This window comes from Dendronephthya gigantea, unplaced genomic scaffold (genome assembly GCF_004324835.1).
Source record: "Dendronephthya gigantea isolate DGI-Jeju-01 unplaced genomic scaffold, DenGig_1.0 000000F, whole genome shotgun sequence".
Lineage (NCBI taxonomy): Eukaryota > Metazoa > Cnidaria > Anthozoa > Malacalcyonacea > Nephtheidae > Dendronephthya > Dendronephthya gigantea.
In genome coordinates this window covers 5432135-5448109 of record NW_021163010.1, presented here as the reverse complement: position 1 = coordinate 5448109, position 15975 = coordinate 5432135, and the positions used below count along the sequence as shown (strand labels likewise).

Here is a 15975-nt window from a genome sequence, read left to right as displayed (position 1 = left end):
TTTCCGAGATTATTAGTGTTTGAAAAGATCCGAACATGTCACGATAATTTACGAAGGATTCCCGATCTTGCACGGAAATTTGCCGATTATATATTTACATTTTTGAAACTTCGTTGATACACTCACTTTGTTTTGACCATTCTTCCACGGTTATTTACATGTCATTTTAACATTTCCATGTATTATCTTTGGTAAAGTACATAGATCATAAATCATTATATGAAGCCTGGAATATGAGTGTTGAAGAGGCTCGAGAGAAGATCTTAAATTTAGCTGCTGAGGTAGCTGAAACTGAAGATTGTAATGTTCCAATACAACTTGGACAACTCCAAGGTATTCGATAAGTCAGGAAACCTTTGTGACAGCATGTTTGATTCTTCTGTATTTCTTGATAAAATGTTGCCTTTGCAATTGGGCGATAGACCAATAGCTATAACACAAAACCTTCGTCTTTTACGTATGAAGGCTGAATTCTGAAGAGTGAAGCTCACAACTTACAGGAGCTGTTGATAATTAATTGAGAAATCTGCCTCATATCAGTCATATGGGCTCATATCCTGTATCTAACATACATAGTGTGGCTGCATGCACCTCATAGAACCAAACTTTCATGTTCTCCTATGACAGCATACAACTTTACACCATGCAATTTGTTGTATAGATTCTTACCCTGGTGTTTGTGAACTAGTACACAAACATACAAACGTGACATTACAAATTCCACCCTGAACATATAGGCACTCTTTTACATTCGGCAGAATGATAATCGCATACAACTCACCGTGTAGTCTAAATAGGCCTTAAAAGTCCCTGGTGACCACATAGTTGGTATGAAATGCAGCCCAATTATTATCAAAAAAATTTACAATGCTGGGTATCAACTTGACATGCTATACCAGGGGCGCTTATATTTATATAAGTCCTGTGGCTGTGCTGGACATGCTGTGAAACTGATCTTCCAAATTCCCTAACTGTACGTTTCATAGGCTCAAGTTGGAGTTTCTTTTTGTTCTATTTCTAAATAACAGAATCTCTTCTCTAGCCTGTAATTTGTTGCAAATTCCAAATAGACGATTTGCAAGCAGGCTACCCAAGACTAGTGGTGAAACTTTTACTAGTAATGAAGCTTGTAATAAGATTCTTTAATTCACTTGGATAGGTTGAACCTGTTGTTGAATTATATGCTTCCCCATGCAGTATGTATAGAGGGAGTGGGGGTCTGGACACTACCATTTTGAGTTCACTGGTCTGAACCAATTTTCTTATTGCCCATAGATAAAGAAAAGACGTTGTGTTTTGACATTTGGAACTTGTCATATATTATGGGTTACCTATGCCCCTGTCCCCGTGATTGTTACAACCTATAGCCTCTGTTTACATTGTGGTAGACATTGATTGGGAAGGATCCTTGGACAATAATTAAGATTCTTAATTTAGTTAAAAGAAAACAAAATTTAGGTTCACTCATCATGCCCTAAGAATTGCATAAAAGATCATGTTAAAGTTAGTAACTATGTAACAGTGCATTTTGCCTTCCTCCCTAACATGTTTTCAGATTTACAGTTTAAAAATGCTCTCCACATCAGACTAAGAATTATGCTCTTTGTAATGCAATCTATTAGATGGCTTGTGAAGAAGCAAAGCGAGGTTTTGTTAAAAACATAATTGGAAGAACATTTGTATTTTTACCTAAATATAGAAATTCTAAGTGATTATCCTCCTGGAACTGAACCTGGTGTAAAGATACGCCAGGATATTTGGAACTACGATGTTTTACACGTTTGTTCTCTTGGTAAGTTGAATCACGCAAGTGGGAAACATTAGCGTATAGGATACAGTAATTATCTCCGTAGAAGTAAAAGATCACGCAGTAGAAATATATAACAGAAAAAGGAAAAATAAACAGCCCTCTGTCCAACGAAATGTCGAAGTTTTTGTTATATCTTAGAATGAGTATAGTTGATCAATGATTAATTTCCATATTAGCTCTCCTTCAAGACTTTACCCCAATCGATGGTGGATGGAAAACAGCTGCTAGACTGTGTTCTATTCTTTGCCAATGTTGCGAGGGAGTTGAGTTGCAAGCATCCATAGAATTCAATGAAACGTTCCTACCAAACGCCTTGGATAATATGTTGGACTTATCCTTCAGAATACAGGAAATTTACCTGTCCACAGAGGTCCGAATCCTTTTATAATAATAGAAATATTTTCTTGCTTAGACACTTACGTACATTCATCTGGGCTCCACACGCCAGAGGCGTGGAATTCCAAAATGATTATTTTAATCAACCCAAATCCCAACCTAAACCTACCCCAACCAAAATCTCTTAACGTAATGTCTAATATTGGAGATGACCGTTTGAAGGTTTTTATTTTTGTGTATCTACTTCTAGGTGCGAGTAAGACACGAACTTTATAAAAATTACAAAGATGTAACTGATTCAATAGTATGGTGGCTTAGTTACGCCCCAAATCTTAATATTTCAGGTACTTTAAATGGATTTTTGCGCAGCTATAATCAGGCAATTGACCAGTCACAACTATCACTGTAAAACCACCCTAATAGCCAGTAATACCCGAAGGCATCGCTATCATTGAGCGTCAAAAATTGTGTATTCTTTGTTTTCTATAAGAATGACACTTTAACTGATAAAGTTTAATACTTGCTTTGTGTATTTTTGCTTTCGTTGTTATTTGTATCCCATTTGTTTGTTATATCTTAGAAGACATAGGAGTTAAGACTGGCATACGTTCTCAAATATTTGCTCCATTTCATAATATGACGATTAAACCTACTGCAGTTTTAGAATCTAAACGTCTAATGCAGATGTTGATGGTTGAAGATGAAGAAACGTCCTTACTGATTCTTGTAATGATACACTGTATACTACGTAAAGACAGGTGCAGCGATACTTGTAATTTGTATAAAAGACTAGTTAACGTTTAACTGTAGTTAGGGACAGAATTGGCCAATCAGAGTAGTGTATTTCTTCGTCAACTAGGATTTAACTATGCAAAATATAGTTAGAGTTTTATACAACCGGCCCCTGATGTAGAAATTCATATTTGCGATAAATTTTCGCGGGTCACACAATCATTTTGTATAGTTATGCCCAAAAATATACCTTGATCCTGTAATAAACTGAGGAAACATTTTTATTCATTATTCTCGATCTATATTTGAAGAAAGTGAGAAATAAAAGCTATATAATCAAATCTATACTAAGTGTAATAACCTAAACTGAAGGACGCATGCGTATGTACATATGTTGATTTTCCTTATAGTTGTACGTCCATATGAAGGAATGTACTTACTGTACATAATGTGTTTAGGAATGTTCTCAGCAAGTTAAGCGAAGAAAAGCGAAACGGTTTACTGGATGAACTTATCTATAAAATATCTGCTTCTGAAGATATTTCTGTTGGAAGGTGAATAAAATGACATGATCTTTAACGAACGAAGTCGAAGAAGCGAACAAATTTCAAATATGACCTTTGAATTTTGGCCAGAGTAGTTACCCTTTCCCCATCACTTGTATTGAAAAGTAGAAACTACAAATCGTAGAAATTATTTTTCTTTTTAAAATTCATCTTCTATTCGAAAGATCCGCTTGTCAACTGCTACTGATGTTTATTGACCGTCAACCTGCTGCAATTGTGGAACTTTTATCGTCCAGAAAGTATAGGTATACATGCGCATTGTAACAGCACTATGCACACTTGTTGTTTATTAAGTAAGGTTTATACTATGCATGGACACTGGAGTAGATCTCAATCCCATGCTTGTACTGCTTCATGATACAACCACATATAAAGCTACATTTTTATGGATACAGTACATTCAGGATTTTCATAATCCGACAGCTCACATTTCATTCTCACATTTTTTCACTATAGTTTGAACTTCTTTTTTCCAGAGGTTTAAAGACATACTTAAGCAAGTGGAAAGATAAAGGCTTTGATCCAGATTTGAGGAAATTAACGGGAATACTAGAAGCAGGAGGTGTTGCCCAAGCTCACTTATTGGTATGACTTAAATATATGTGTAAAGTCATGCAAATGATAAAGATATAATTGGAATATCGGTTACGCGGACGATGCAGTGTTATTAACTTTGAATGGTGATCGTAAATATGGATACTAAATTCGTACAGATAGATATGAACAGTACAAATGTGACTCTTTCAAGTACCTATAAAATTTTAAGAATTTCAAATGCATTATTGAAAACCATTCTTTTAGAAAGAAGATCTTGCCGCATCAAAAATCCAGGCTTGCTACAAAGGATTCAAGGAAAGACAAATGTTGACAAAAACGACAGCCGGTGTGGTGACATTTCAAAGACTTTATAGGAAGTACAGATTGAGAAAACATCAGGAGCGGACAGAAACGAGATGGAAACGGGAGAAAGAGCTTCGCGAAGATATCTCGAGAAAGAGAGATTTTCGACAGAGTTTAAATAAAAATCTTAAAACGTTGGAGTATCTGCCTGCTAACAAAATCCAGGAATATTTGATAGAAAAGCAGGAGGCGGCGGCTGTAAGGATACAAGCCGCATTTCGTGGGATGCGCACGCGAAAGTGCGTGTCAGAGTTAAGATATGAAAAAATATTTCAAGATGCAGCAATTATAATACAAAGACAGGTGGGGAGGAGTCGTGGTTCTTCCTTATACCCGTTACAACATACAGACCCGGCCAGGGTTGAGGTCGAATGAGTTTTGAATCGGACAAGTGTTATAACATAGACCCAAGGATCAGAAAGTCAAATTACAATGGATTTCAGATCTGGCAGCTTAAGTCAAACTGAAATATTACTGTTAAACTACGAAACGTCAGAAACGTTCACTGCGAAATATTTTACCCATATCCTTTTCTTTTGTGAAGATTTTCCGATCGAGCTCGACCTTAATAAGATGTATTTTAAAGCCGTTTTCTTGTATCGTTGTAGTTTAGAAATTATGTAAAAAGAAGGAAAAGTGCCGAAAAGGTTAATTTTCAATCTGGGCCACCAGGTCTTGACGACGTTCGCCGGGCAGAACTTCAGGAACAAATATTACGTTATCGTGAAAATATGGTGGTAGGTATTTGGGCAACTTGGCTTCGTGAGATATTTTGTAAAATGGGTTCGCCATTCGTATCAGAATCCTATATAAAGTGCTGTTAATATTTTAGCATAAGTCTTGGACGTTGGAAACCATAAAAGAGCGCCACTACGAGGTAAAATTCTTTTTGAAAATTGCATTTATTTCATTTAACAGGGTTTTATTATTAGCGGCATTTTTTTAATTGAAGGCACTTGGATAGCTTATCCTTCTCTTCCGCGATGAATGTTCAAAGTGAGACCCAATAAGTACTTAATAGCCCTATTTCCTTATATCGTATAGACACAACGACTTCTGGGAAACCATTTAATGTTGTATGGGAAAGCAAGAAAAAGTGAACAAAGAAGGGAAGCGTTATTAGCCAAAATGAATGTTGATGCTGAGTTATTACTAGGTAAATGAAAGAAGTCAAATGTTATCCACCAATAGTTACTGAAGAATTTACTATTATTTATGATGCATGATTGAGGCCTATATGTTTACATGTGCAATTTTCAATCAATCTAATCACAGCTGAAACCAGGATATGTTTGTTGGGCATTAATCTTTGTACTGAGGAATCTATCAATACTGATAATTCAAATTGAAGAGAAATGTTCTTTACCTTTTGTACAATAGAAGAAGGAAAAAAAAGTTGTTCAGTAGAAATTTTGACCAATCGTTTCACAAAAAACTCTTTATCCTATAATCTTTCCAGGATCACCGCAATTGAAGGATGCGAATATGGAGATTGTAGAAATGTACACCTCTCGTTCCGCTCCTGTTATGACGAAGGCACAAATGAACCACGCTGAGGACATAACAAAGTTAAAATCACCTTGGTGGAAAAAACTATGGGATAATGATGAACAATATGTGATAGATAATATCACAGAGAAGAAAAAGGAAGAACTGAACTTTTAGAATGTAACACAGATTTTATACTCGGATATTCCTCTATTTTTAATATATATTTATTAAATTCAATTTATTTTATATTGCTCATGCATTCTACATAATTTTAGCCGTCCATTTTATAAAATAAGTATCACAAAATCTCGCCTAATGGCCTACAATAGCACATCAGTATACATCTTTCTCACAAACTAATTTTTTTCTAATATGCTTTGCATGATTGGTCATATAAATATTGAATTAGTTTACCCGGCCAGGTAAATGTAAAAGCATTCAACAGCGGTTTGACGCAAAAATTTTTCACAGGGATGCCGGAACTGAGAGGCAGCAGGTGCAGCTCCCCTCTCAGCTTTAACCAGCAGAGGCAAGGGAGGCAAAGGGAAGCAAAGCGTGCCCCTTTTAATTGTACAGGATTACATACTGTAGCAATTCATTAATTAATCTGCTTTAGAAAACGCTAGAAATGCAGCTAACGCCGAGCTTCAAGAGTAGCACAATCGACTGTGGGAAAACCTCATGCAGACATCGAAATAATTTAACAAAGAGACAATGGCGATGTCTACTGCCGATGTTTATCGGTTTCTATAGTATTCGTCAGACTTTAGTTAACGAACTTTTGTACTCCCCCTGTGCCTTCCAATCGTTCCAGCGTACAGGAAGAGCATGCCTATTGGTTTAGAGTTTTATTACGTCATGACGCGCATAGAGGGAACAACGAATTAGATCCAGGCCCTGCATTTAAAAGTTTACCAGATTCCCAGCAGATTTTACAAACTTTTAGACGATGTTCTTTCTTACCTTCCAGTGGGAATCTTTAAATGAACATTCTTATTACTCTATTAGACACGCTACTGTTTACCATGTGCAATATTTTCTTTTGTGAGAAGTATGTGCCACCCCAAAACCTTTCTGTCAAATCCTGCGGTGAAGAGATTATATCCTTTACCAGCCATCTCTCCGCCCCAGGCCACGCTGCTCACCATTCTCTGGTGACTCTGCCAAACAAAAGTTGGTAAATCAATTAGGCCGCGTTTCGACGTAAAATTTGCTGATCACACTTCCTTATCTTTAAAACAACGCCATTCTTTGCTCGCTCGCCTTTTATCAACTTGAATTTGAAGTATAATCTACTTACATATCTCCTCCTGCGAGGAAGATGCACGAGTCTGAATCCAGAGAGATCCAGCAGATGGACATGGCGATTGTCATGTGGGATCGCGATGATATTTTGATCAGAAGAGACCGAGAGTCTGAGAAAATAATGCAGATGAAAGCATACAATGAGATCATGCAGTATACATCTACTTCTTCTCGCCTGAAGTGGTGGCAACAATTTGTGCCATTAAAGACGTTAGACCTGGCGGCATCACAGCCGATTGTTGAAGACATAACAATTTATATTTAAGTTGAGAGAATACCGATCATTTTATAGGAATATATATTGTTTCTGTAATTAACCAACCGTCTTTGTCATACGGTGACATTTTTGTGATATACTGATATGGATGAAGTCTTAGTGGTCATGCACTTTTTGTGAAATGGCTTTTTGTGAAATAAAAGGTTCACCTGTTCACGGCGGAATCCAAGCGAATGGTAGTTAATGGTGCCCTCATGTTTTTCAAGTCCCAAACCTATAAACAAGCAAATATGCAATTAAGAAACGATAAAATCCAACCTGGTGTGTTGCTGACGCATTGCTTCATTTTGGTTTCATGAAAAATGTCTGCATGGATACGCATGTATAGGAACGTTATAGTACTCTTTATATACACCATAAACAATTATTAAGAAACTCTGGGAGCGAAAGAGTGATGCATATATAGGTTGTGATATGCTATGCAGGCCTATAAAATAAAAATATATACTTTTGGAGCATGTTTGTTTTCTCCTGCACGAGTGTTTTATGCCTGTTCTCTTTGGTGTTCTTGACAATAAAAACTTACGTTTACTTAGGTTTACGCGGGTCTAAATAAACTAGCGATAATCCATAACGGCTTGCATGCATGCTTAGTGTTTTGGCAGGACAGCATATATTAAATAAGCACTTGTTTCCACCCAATTATCACATACAACTTGAAACTAAATCTTTTACAGCACTTACATCAGTTCGTGCATTTCGAAACAAAAATTCTATTTTATCCAAATTCGCTTGGTATATATGTACGCGTATAATAAACAAGCTATAGCTGTTTGTAAAATTAGAATATATATACTATACGCATGACTACAGAAAAAAATACATAAATAAAGTTTTAGGTCAGTCTCATTATATACACTTTTCAAGTTTGACTAAAGTTAGGCAATAATTACAGTATTATTATATATAGCTATACAAGTACAAGTAATCAATGTTCGTAGATATAAAAATTTTTTATATGTATAGGAAGGATTTTTCCAGGTAACACTTTCCCGATAGTTGTTTTTCTCAAATCAAGGCACCCCCGCACCTCCCCCATATGTATACCAATAAACAGTTAACAATGGTTGGTAAACTAATCCATGCGGGCGGAGTACCACCAATCAAACTTTATTCAGTTCTACTTAGAACTCAGAATATAATCAAGATATTGTTTTTAAAATGTTAAAACAGATTTTTTATCGCTTTCCTAAATCTTTTTTAAAATGTTGAAACAGATTTTTTATCGCTTTCCGGCTTAATTTTGACTTATCCAACGTTTAAGTTAAACCGGCTTGATACAACCGGACCCCATGAAAGTGCATAAAGCCCGTTTTCCACCAGGCGAATTTATTCGCGCGAACAGATAAAAAGTAGGAAGCAGATAGTGTTTAAGAAAGATATTTTGGTTTATTTTGTATTGATTCATAATTTCACATACTGCATGTCATTGAAGAACGTAGAACAATTTAGCTTGATTCGTACAAAGTCTTTCATACCTTGACTCATACATAGGTCTTTCCGACATTTTTCTCAGATTATTAAATATAATGTATGTGCATGGTAATGAAAAAGGTAGCGAAACTCGGTGTTGCATGGACAAACGCAAAAACTATCTTAGGAGCACTTTACACAAAAGCCATTGCCACTTTCGCATTCCTTCCTTCTCATGATATTTTTACTTGGATTTAGGAGATGTAACAAATCATGTTTCAACTTTCATTCTTTTATATCAATGCAACATTCATACTTATAAGTTGTGTCTTAAACATTTCATTTTCTGTATACAAGATTCAATTTTCGTTGGTGAAACAGTTGTTTTTCTCCAAACATCCCCCGCACCTCCCACACCATCCAGAAAAACGCAATAACAAACAGTTCGTAAACAACGCTATGCGGGGGCATCAAACTTTATAGCTTTTCTATTCTGACCGTTTTTCTTCTTTGTTCGTGTAAAAGAATAGCTTTTATATTATTTGTCTTAATGATCTTTTCCTACGCTCTGCCTTGACTATAAAAGAGCTCGTTTTCACTGCACGAGTCATTCAGTGTTGAGCATTCAAAGCAAGAACAACTCCATTAACAACGAAAGATGTCGTCGATAGAAACACAAATGATGAAAGTTGCAGTCGAAGAAGAGGAAAATTTTCCTGAACATCCAGGCAGTTCCGGGATACAGATGTTCCAATTATTCAACAGCAGTGCTGCGACTGTTTCCAAGAAACGAAAGCGATCTAAAGCTCCACCGGGTAAACCACCTTATTCCTACGTGGCTCTTATCACCATGGCAATCAGAAGTTCACCATACCACAAGATGACCTTGTCTGAGATCTTGAAGTTCATCTACGAGAACTTTCCGTACTACAGAACATGTCCTTTAAAATGGCGAAACGCAATCAGACACAACCTCACCCTAAACGACTGTTTCGTGAAACTCCCGCGTGACGACCACGATCAAAACAGAGGTCATTATTGGACAGTGGATCCCTTGAGTGAAATGATGTTCGACGAAGGAAAATATCGACGAAGAAAAAGACGATTTACGCGGGAAGAGAATCATGATGAAATTCTACCATTGCTAGTTGAGCGAACTAGCATTCCCGACTACAAAAGAATAAACACACGACCACCTATCCCATATTGTCCCGCCAGAGTTCCTATAATTACTCCAGTTCCTCCTGTTATCCAACGACGTGGTTTCACGATAGACGAGATCTTGGCTCCAGAGGGGAACATAATGAACACTGATATTTCCACAGTTTATAATCCAACATCTCACTTTATGAACTATAGTGTACCGAACAGTTTTATACCTTATTATCCCAATATGTATTGGTCTTATCCATATAGTTCATATTCAGTTCCTAAGAGAACTTTCAGTTTAAATTCGCAAGATGAAGAAGATATTGACATTTTATAACAATTGAAATAAGTTTAGCTTTAATATAGTCATATAGGTTGGTTGAGCAAATTGTAAATAAAAGAGAAGGATAATTTAATAGAATATTTCTACATAAAACCTTACTTTGTGTGTGCGAATTTTAATTATATATTTTCTAAACATATATCAAGTTCAGGGTGCGGCTAATAATTTGAGCAAAAACAGAATGAAAATTTTCCTGATTGAGAGGTGCATACAAATAACAGTAATATAACAACACTGATTACTGCATGAAGATACGTCAGATTCGATACGAATTATTCAGGTTTCTTGATTAGTGAGTTATTATAAAGAATACAATAAACAATTACTTCATGGTTTCCGTGTTTGGATGGCCTGATCTAAACACGTAGGAATGTTGTGTTGATGTGCTCCAAGTTTTATATTAATAAGCGAATTAAATTTTTGTGTTTGGATGGCCTGACTCAAACACGGGCTTCGACCATATACACCACTTATACCCTAGACATTTTCACCTTACTGGTATGACTGACTGATAGAACTCACTCAGTTCGCGCAATACCAGAGCTTGGGAGATGAACGAATTCGCAACTCTTACAAAACCTATTCCGATCTCTCTCCCTCCCTAGCCTCCTTTCCCGGCCAATTTCACTGTACGAACCTTGACTGTGCGATCATCACTTCCACTTACAACAACATCTTGATCCGTGAATACGGCTGATGTGACAGTACTAAAAGTATAAGAGCCCCACTTGATTGAAGAGCCACACTAGGTTGCTCAGGAAAAACAGTATCCGGTGCTATAAACCTTTCCACAAACCTCGTATGCCCTTGAAAAACGCTGACCGAATGTAATGACGGCGTTCTAAAATCCCATAAACGAAACGTCGAATCGTGAGATGCCGTCACGATGAGATCTTGACTACGATGAGAGCACGTGTGGGTTAATTCATCATCATGACCTGCAAATATAATTGTAATGATACATTGTTTGAAAAGAGTTTAGAAATCCTATATATGAACTATTTGCAGATGAGAACTTTTGAGAGTATGACTGCGATACGAGTCAAAACACTATCACTATCAAAACATGGAAATGGGCTGACAAAGTAAAAAAAATCCATGCATTTGGCTGACAAGAAACCAAAAAGATTATCAGTTAGGTAGATACAGATTATCAGTTAGACAGATACCCGTAAGTGTTTGTATGACTGTGCTCTGTTCCGCGTCCCAAAGTTTGGCGGTGTGATCCCAAGAGGCGGTGACAACTCTCTTTCCATTTGGCAACCAGTCCACAGCCATAACCGCACCTATAAACACAAATTTACAAGTTTCACATACACAGTCAACGATTACGCCTTCCGTCTCTGTTTTACAGCTGAGGAGGCTTTTCGAGTTAAAGACCTAGGACTTACAGCATAACTTGTCATTGGGATTGAATATGCTAAATCTGCAACGCAGACAGAGGCGTAGCTAGAACTTTGAAAAAGGGGAAACAGCGAAAATCTAGGTGGGGCCAAGCCGCCATTGTTACTCAGTCAAAACGCAAAATTTTGCAGTACGCAGATTTTTTGCATCAGATTTTTTGTATTGTTGACGGCCTGAAGCTACATAATAAAGATTCACTTTTTATAGGATGAATCCCCTCAGGAGGTGAGTTTTGCAAAGGCGGGCGGTTCCCCGGCTCCTGCCTTGTCTATATGTCTCTGAACGCAGACGCAAGAAATCTATCAGACGAAAATCGCAAAATCCTGGCAAAAATTGCCAGGGTGATCTAGCCCTATTATAAACGTTCATAAATCAATTATATAGATTTACTTGGCCGAATCTAAAGCTTACCTGTGTGTGCTTTCAAAATAGTGCCCGGGGTCTTGAGAATGAAGGGACGATGTCCATCGGATGAGTCAATACCTCCTAGGTTAAAATAATCAATGAATCTTTAAGAGAATTTTAACATTTTCATCTTTTAAACTGTTGTACGTCTTAGGCTGAATTTGAAGTGCAGGCAATCACTAAATGACTCAGGTCTGTTAAAACATTGTTTTTTTGAAACGAGATACATACCATCTTCAAGTTCTTCATCAGTGCCGTCATTTTCATCATGTGACCACTACAAAAAGATATTAAAAACTATTATTTTAGCCATTTCTTTACCCAAAACTAATAATTTTGTACTATGTAGCAGTGAAATACATAGGTAATGTTCATCGAGAAACATACATCAGGAGAGCTTCCACTCGGCGATCCTTTATTTTTTGCAAACTGATCCATGATTGAAGAAGGTAACTTCCAAATATGACTCGATTCATCGCCAGAACCTAGTGAAAAGTATTGATTAATATACCACAAGAATACTCAATATAGTTATCATTAATGTCGCCAGCGAGGTGTTTGAAGTGGAAACGGAATCAATGAGAGTCAGGTCTGCTGTTTCTAACAAGGTTTTGTGGAGGAACAACTCAGGAAGAATCTAAATATTATGTATTTAAATATCTAAATATTACGTATGAAAATAACCGTAAAAAACAAAGAAATGAGTCCATTCAACTCGATTAGCCATCAAGGATAGGTATCAGTTTTATCACTTACCAGTACAAACAATTGGTTCATTTGGATGAAATTTGATGGAATTAACTAATAAAAAATAAAGAAATTTGCAAATTCAAAATTTATGACAATGCAGGATCTTATAGCCTTTAACTTTACAACCAACATTTAGCTACAAATAAATCACTTCACAAACCTGATCCTAGATGTCCTGCATATTTTAAATGGCAATGCCCAGAATCAATACACCACAGTCTGGCAAAATGATCTAAAGAAAAAATTCATGGGCTTTTAGGGAACATTTGTTAGGAAACCTCATTAATTGTCACTGGTATCAGCAATATTCAGTTTTCTACTTCTTGAAGTTTTAGCCAATTTCATGTGCGTAACCCCATCTTCAACCATTTTCAAGAGGGGTGAACGTTTACATGAGTGCAAAATATTTCTTAGTGGGTGAACACCTTCTCACTCTCCAGGCAGAAATTGCTTTAGATATTACTCTTTTTGCTAGTATGTCTAATTGTCTACCCAAACAGATTAATAATCCATTATTTCCCATACCAGCTGAAGCTGTTCCTAACACAGTTGAGACATGTTTTGAGGTGCTGACTTCCCAAACACCATCTTTATGTCCTTCATATGTTTGGAAATATTGATATTCAATACTTTGGGTTTGCCCAGGAGTCTTGAAACTGGACACAAACTAGCAATTATAACAGTAATTTGTTTAATATAATTGATGGCAAAGTGATGATTACTGCTGCATTGCCCATGCAGGCCATACTCATTTAGCTCAGTGGTTACTTGCAATTAATTACCTGTATGCAATATTAGACTATTTTTTAACTACCTTGCTAGTCGATGCCTTATAAGTAGTCTTTAGTTTTCTAGACATCAGTTTCCCAGCAGCTTTGGTTTATAACAAAATAAAGAACATTAGTTTAGACTGTTATCATTCACAGGAGTCATGTTTTCATTTTATATAAGGTTCATCATAATGTTCCATTGTAATGCATGTTTTAATTTTATTGTACTTCAACTCACATGTTTTTTTACTTATGGCACTCTTTGTTGCTCCTGTCATCCCCTCAATACCATACAACTCCCCTGATTTCTCTGCATTATCCACATTCCCACTACTTTCAAGTTTCTCAGTCAACACATCAACTTTTTCCTGAACTAGAATGAAACATTATTTTCTACAATCAATAAAAAGTACTTTATCTTGTTTTCTATTGTTACCATTTCCAAAAAAAATGTGTTAAAACTAGAAAGGGGCTATATGGGTGTGGACTGTGGAGCTATGTGACAATCTTTAGAAATTGTTTTTTTTGAGGATTAAGTTGAACCCCATTAATTACACTCACAACCCCAAAGACAGGGCTCAGGCTACACACCTGCATAGTTTATTTTAAAAGTTGACATACAAATGTGCCAGAAGAAAATAAATGGAAATTAGGTTTTAGTGCTGTAAATAAACACTTTGCAAAGGAGATTATTCCTCAGGATAAAAATTCATCATCTGGTAACAAGTTCATCATCTGGTATAAACTGTATTCGCACGTTCATACTATTAATTTCTTAAACATAATTAAATTAAACTTTAATATTATCATATAAATGGCACATATATATAATATATAAAATAATAATACATTTAAAGATACGAAAATTATATAAAGAATAATGAGGGCAGTACTTACGCGTCTGGTTTTCAAGGCAAACTTTTTCAAATTCCTTTTCAATTTGCGAAAATAGTTCATTCAATTTCTTTCGACAAGTGTCAGGTAAATTATCATTCATATACACACTCCCATATTGACTGCCTGCACCTTCTTCGGTTACACATTTGGGTGACCGATTCCTTCCAATAAAGGGCTTCTTCGATTTTGTTTTGCTGTCACCTGATGGATATTTGCTCATCTTTTAATAACGGTTTACTACCGTAAAATTCGCTTACACATATGCACGTATCTTCTCATTTTACTAGATCTAAATATCTAAAGTTGGTTTAGAACGCCGACTGAGCACAAGCAAGAATTGCCTGTTCGCAGGCTAAGAGGTTGACACAGTTCACTATTTTTGCTGATTTTGTACATTTATTATTTACTATTCATTTCTGGAGCATTTTGCCTTTTCCTTATAATCCAAGTAATTTTTACCTGTTTGTTAGAACATGGTATATATGAGAATTGGAAAGGGGTATATTGATGATAAGTTACCAAATAAGGCGTAGAATTCCATCTAGAATACACATTACAATGCCAAAATGTGAGTTAGTTATGGCATTGAACAATTTATTACTATACAATAATCACATCAAAAGGAAAAAAAGTTATACAATATAGAAACTAGTTCAACAATTCAGATTGCATAATTCCAAAGCAATATGGCACTTCATATCATGTGTTATTTCAAATCCAGATGTTTTCAACAAACAAAATGCATCTTAGTTGTTCATCATTTATATTCAAGCCCAAAGCAAACTAAAGTTAAAAAGAAATGAAATATCAGTTGACAAATAATTGTCAACACTTCTAAACTGGACCTGGGACTAATTTGATGTCTGGTTATATATCATCAGGATCAGAAAAATATTTACACTAAACATGACTAAGAAAATCCATAACACAATAGTTGAAATACTTTCCTGATACAACTGATTGCCTATTGCCTAATGCATATAACAATAAACTCATATATAAAACAAAATACAATACTGTACACATGGCATTTTAATACTACAGGTGCATTTTTCTCTGTGTCTAAATACCTAAACATATGCTTGTGTTTTCAATCATTTGGTGAAAGATTGAATGTCCATCTTTAACCTCATGAAAATATTCTTACCATTGCACTCATATTGCTATTACCTTAATATTGTCGGTTCTGGCATTCCTGGATCTGCACCCCTTTTGAGACCTAACAAAATCATTAAAATAATTAAACGATCGTCAACCACCATTGCTGTATATAAACCTACTGTGTATGAATAACATTAAGTAGCATTTCATAAAAAGTACTGAAAACATTGCCTGTCGACTATGCGGTATGTGCAGGCTTTTTATACAGTCATAGCACGTGGTTAAAACTAAAGGAAAGGAATACCTAGGAATACCATCTTTTATCT

General features: G+C 35.9%; 2 protein-coding genes across 2 annotated transcripts; one reads left to right on the top strand and one right to left on the bottom strand.

Moving 5' to 3' along the window:
* Nucleotides 1–2: 2 nt before the first annotated feature.
* Nucleotides 3–6063, top strand: LOC114535512 (IQ calmodulin-binding motif-containing protein 1-like). The gene is made up of 13 exons (XM_028556845.1): nucleotides 3–333; nucleotides 1700–1792; nucleotides 1987–2180; nucleotides 2397–2490; nucleotides 2805–2904; nucleotides 3337–3432; nucleotides 3609–3689; nucleotides 3921–4029; nucleotides 4246–4647; nucleotides 4953–5081; nucleotides 5177–5221; nucleotides 5389–5500; nucleotides 5804–6063. Exons 1-13 carry the CDS (start codon nucleotides 234–236, stop codon nucleotides 6007–6009), a joined length of 1761 nt encoding a protein of 586 aa, XP_028412646.1. The 5' UTR covers nucleotides 3–233; the 3' UTR covers nucleotides 6010–6063.
* LOC114535611 (WD repeat-containing protein 37-like) lies at nucleotides 6038–14901 on the bottom strand. Its single transcript, XM_028556926.1, has 15 exons — nucleotides 14549–14901; nucleotides 13890–14024; nucleotides 13696–13754; nucleotides 13407–13548; nucleotides 13042–13113; nucleotides 12888–12932; nucleotides 12519–12616; nucleotides 12363–12408; nucleotides 12138–12212; nucleotides 11492–11608; nucleotides 11119–11260; nucleotides 10960–11029; nucleotides 7567–7631; nucleotides 7136–7250; nucleotides 6038–6995 (listed from the first exon to the last, which is right to left on the bottom strand). Exons 1-15 carry the CDS (start codon nucleotides 14766–14768, stop codon nucleotides 6849–6851), a joined length of 1548 nt encoding a protein of 515 aa, XP_028412727.1. The 5' UTR covers nucleotides 14769–14901; the 3' UTR covers nucleotides 6038–6848.
* Between the last annotated feature and the right edge of the window lie 1074 nt (nucleotides 14902–15975).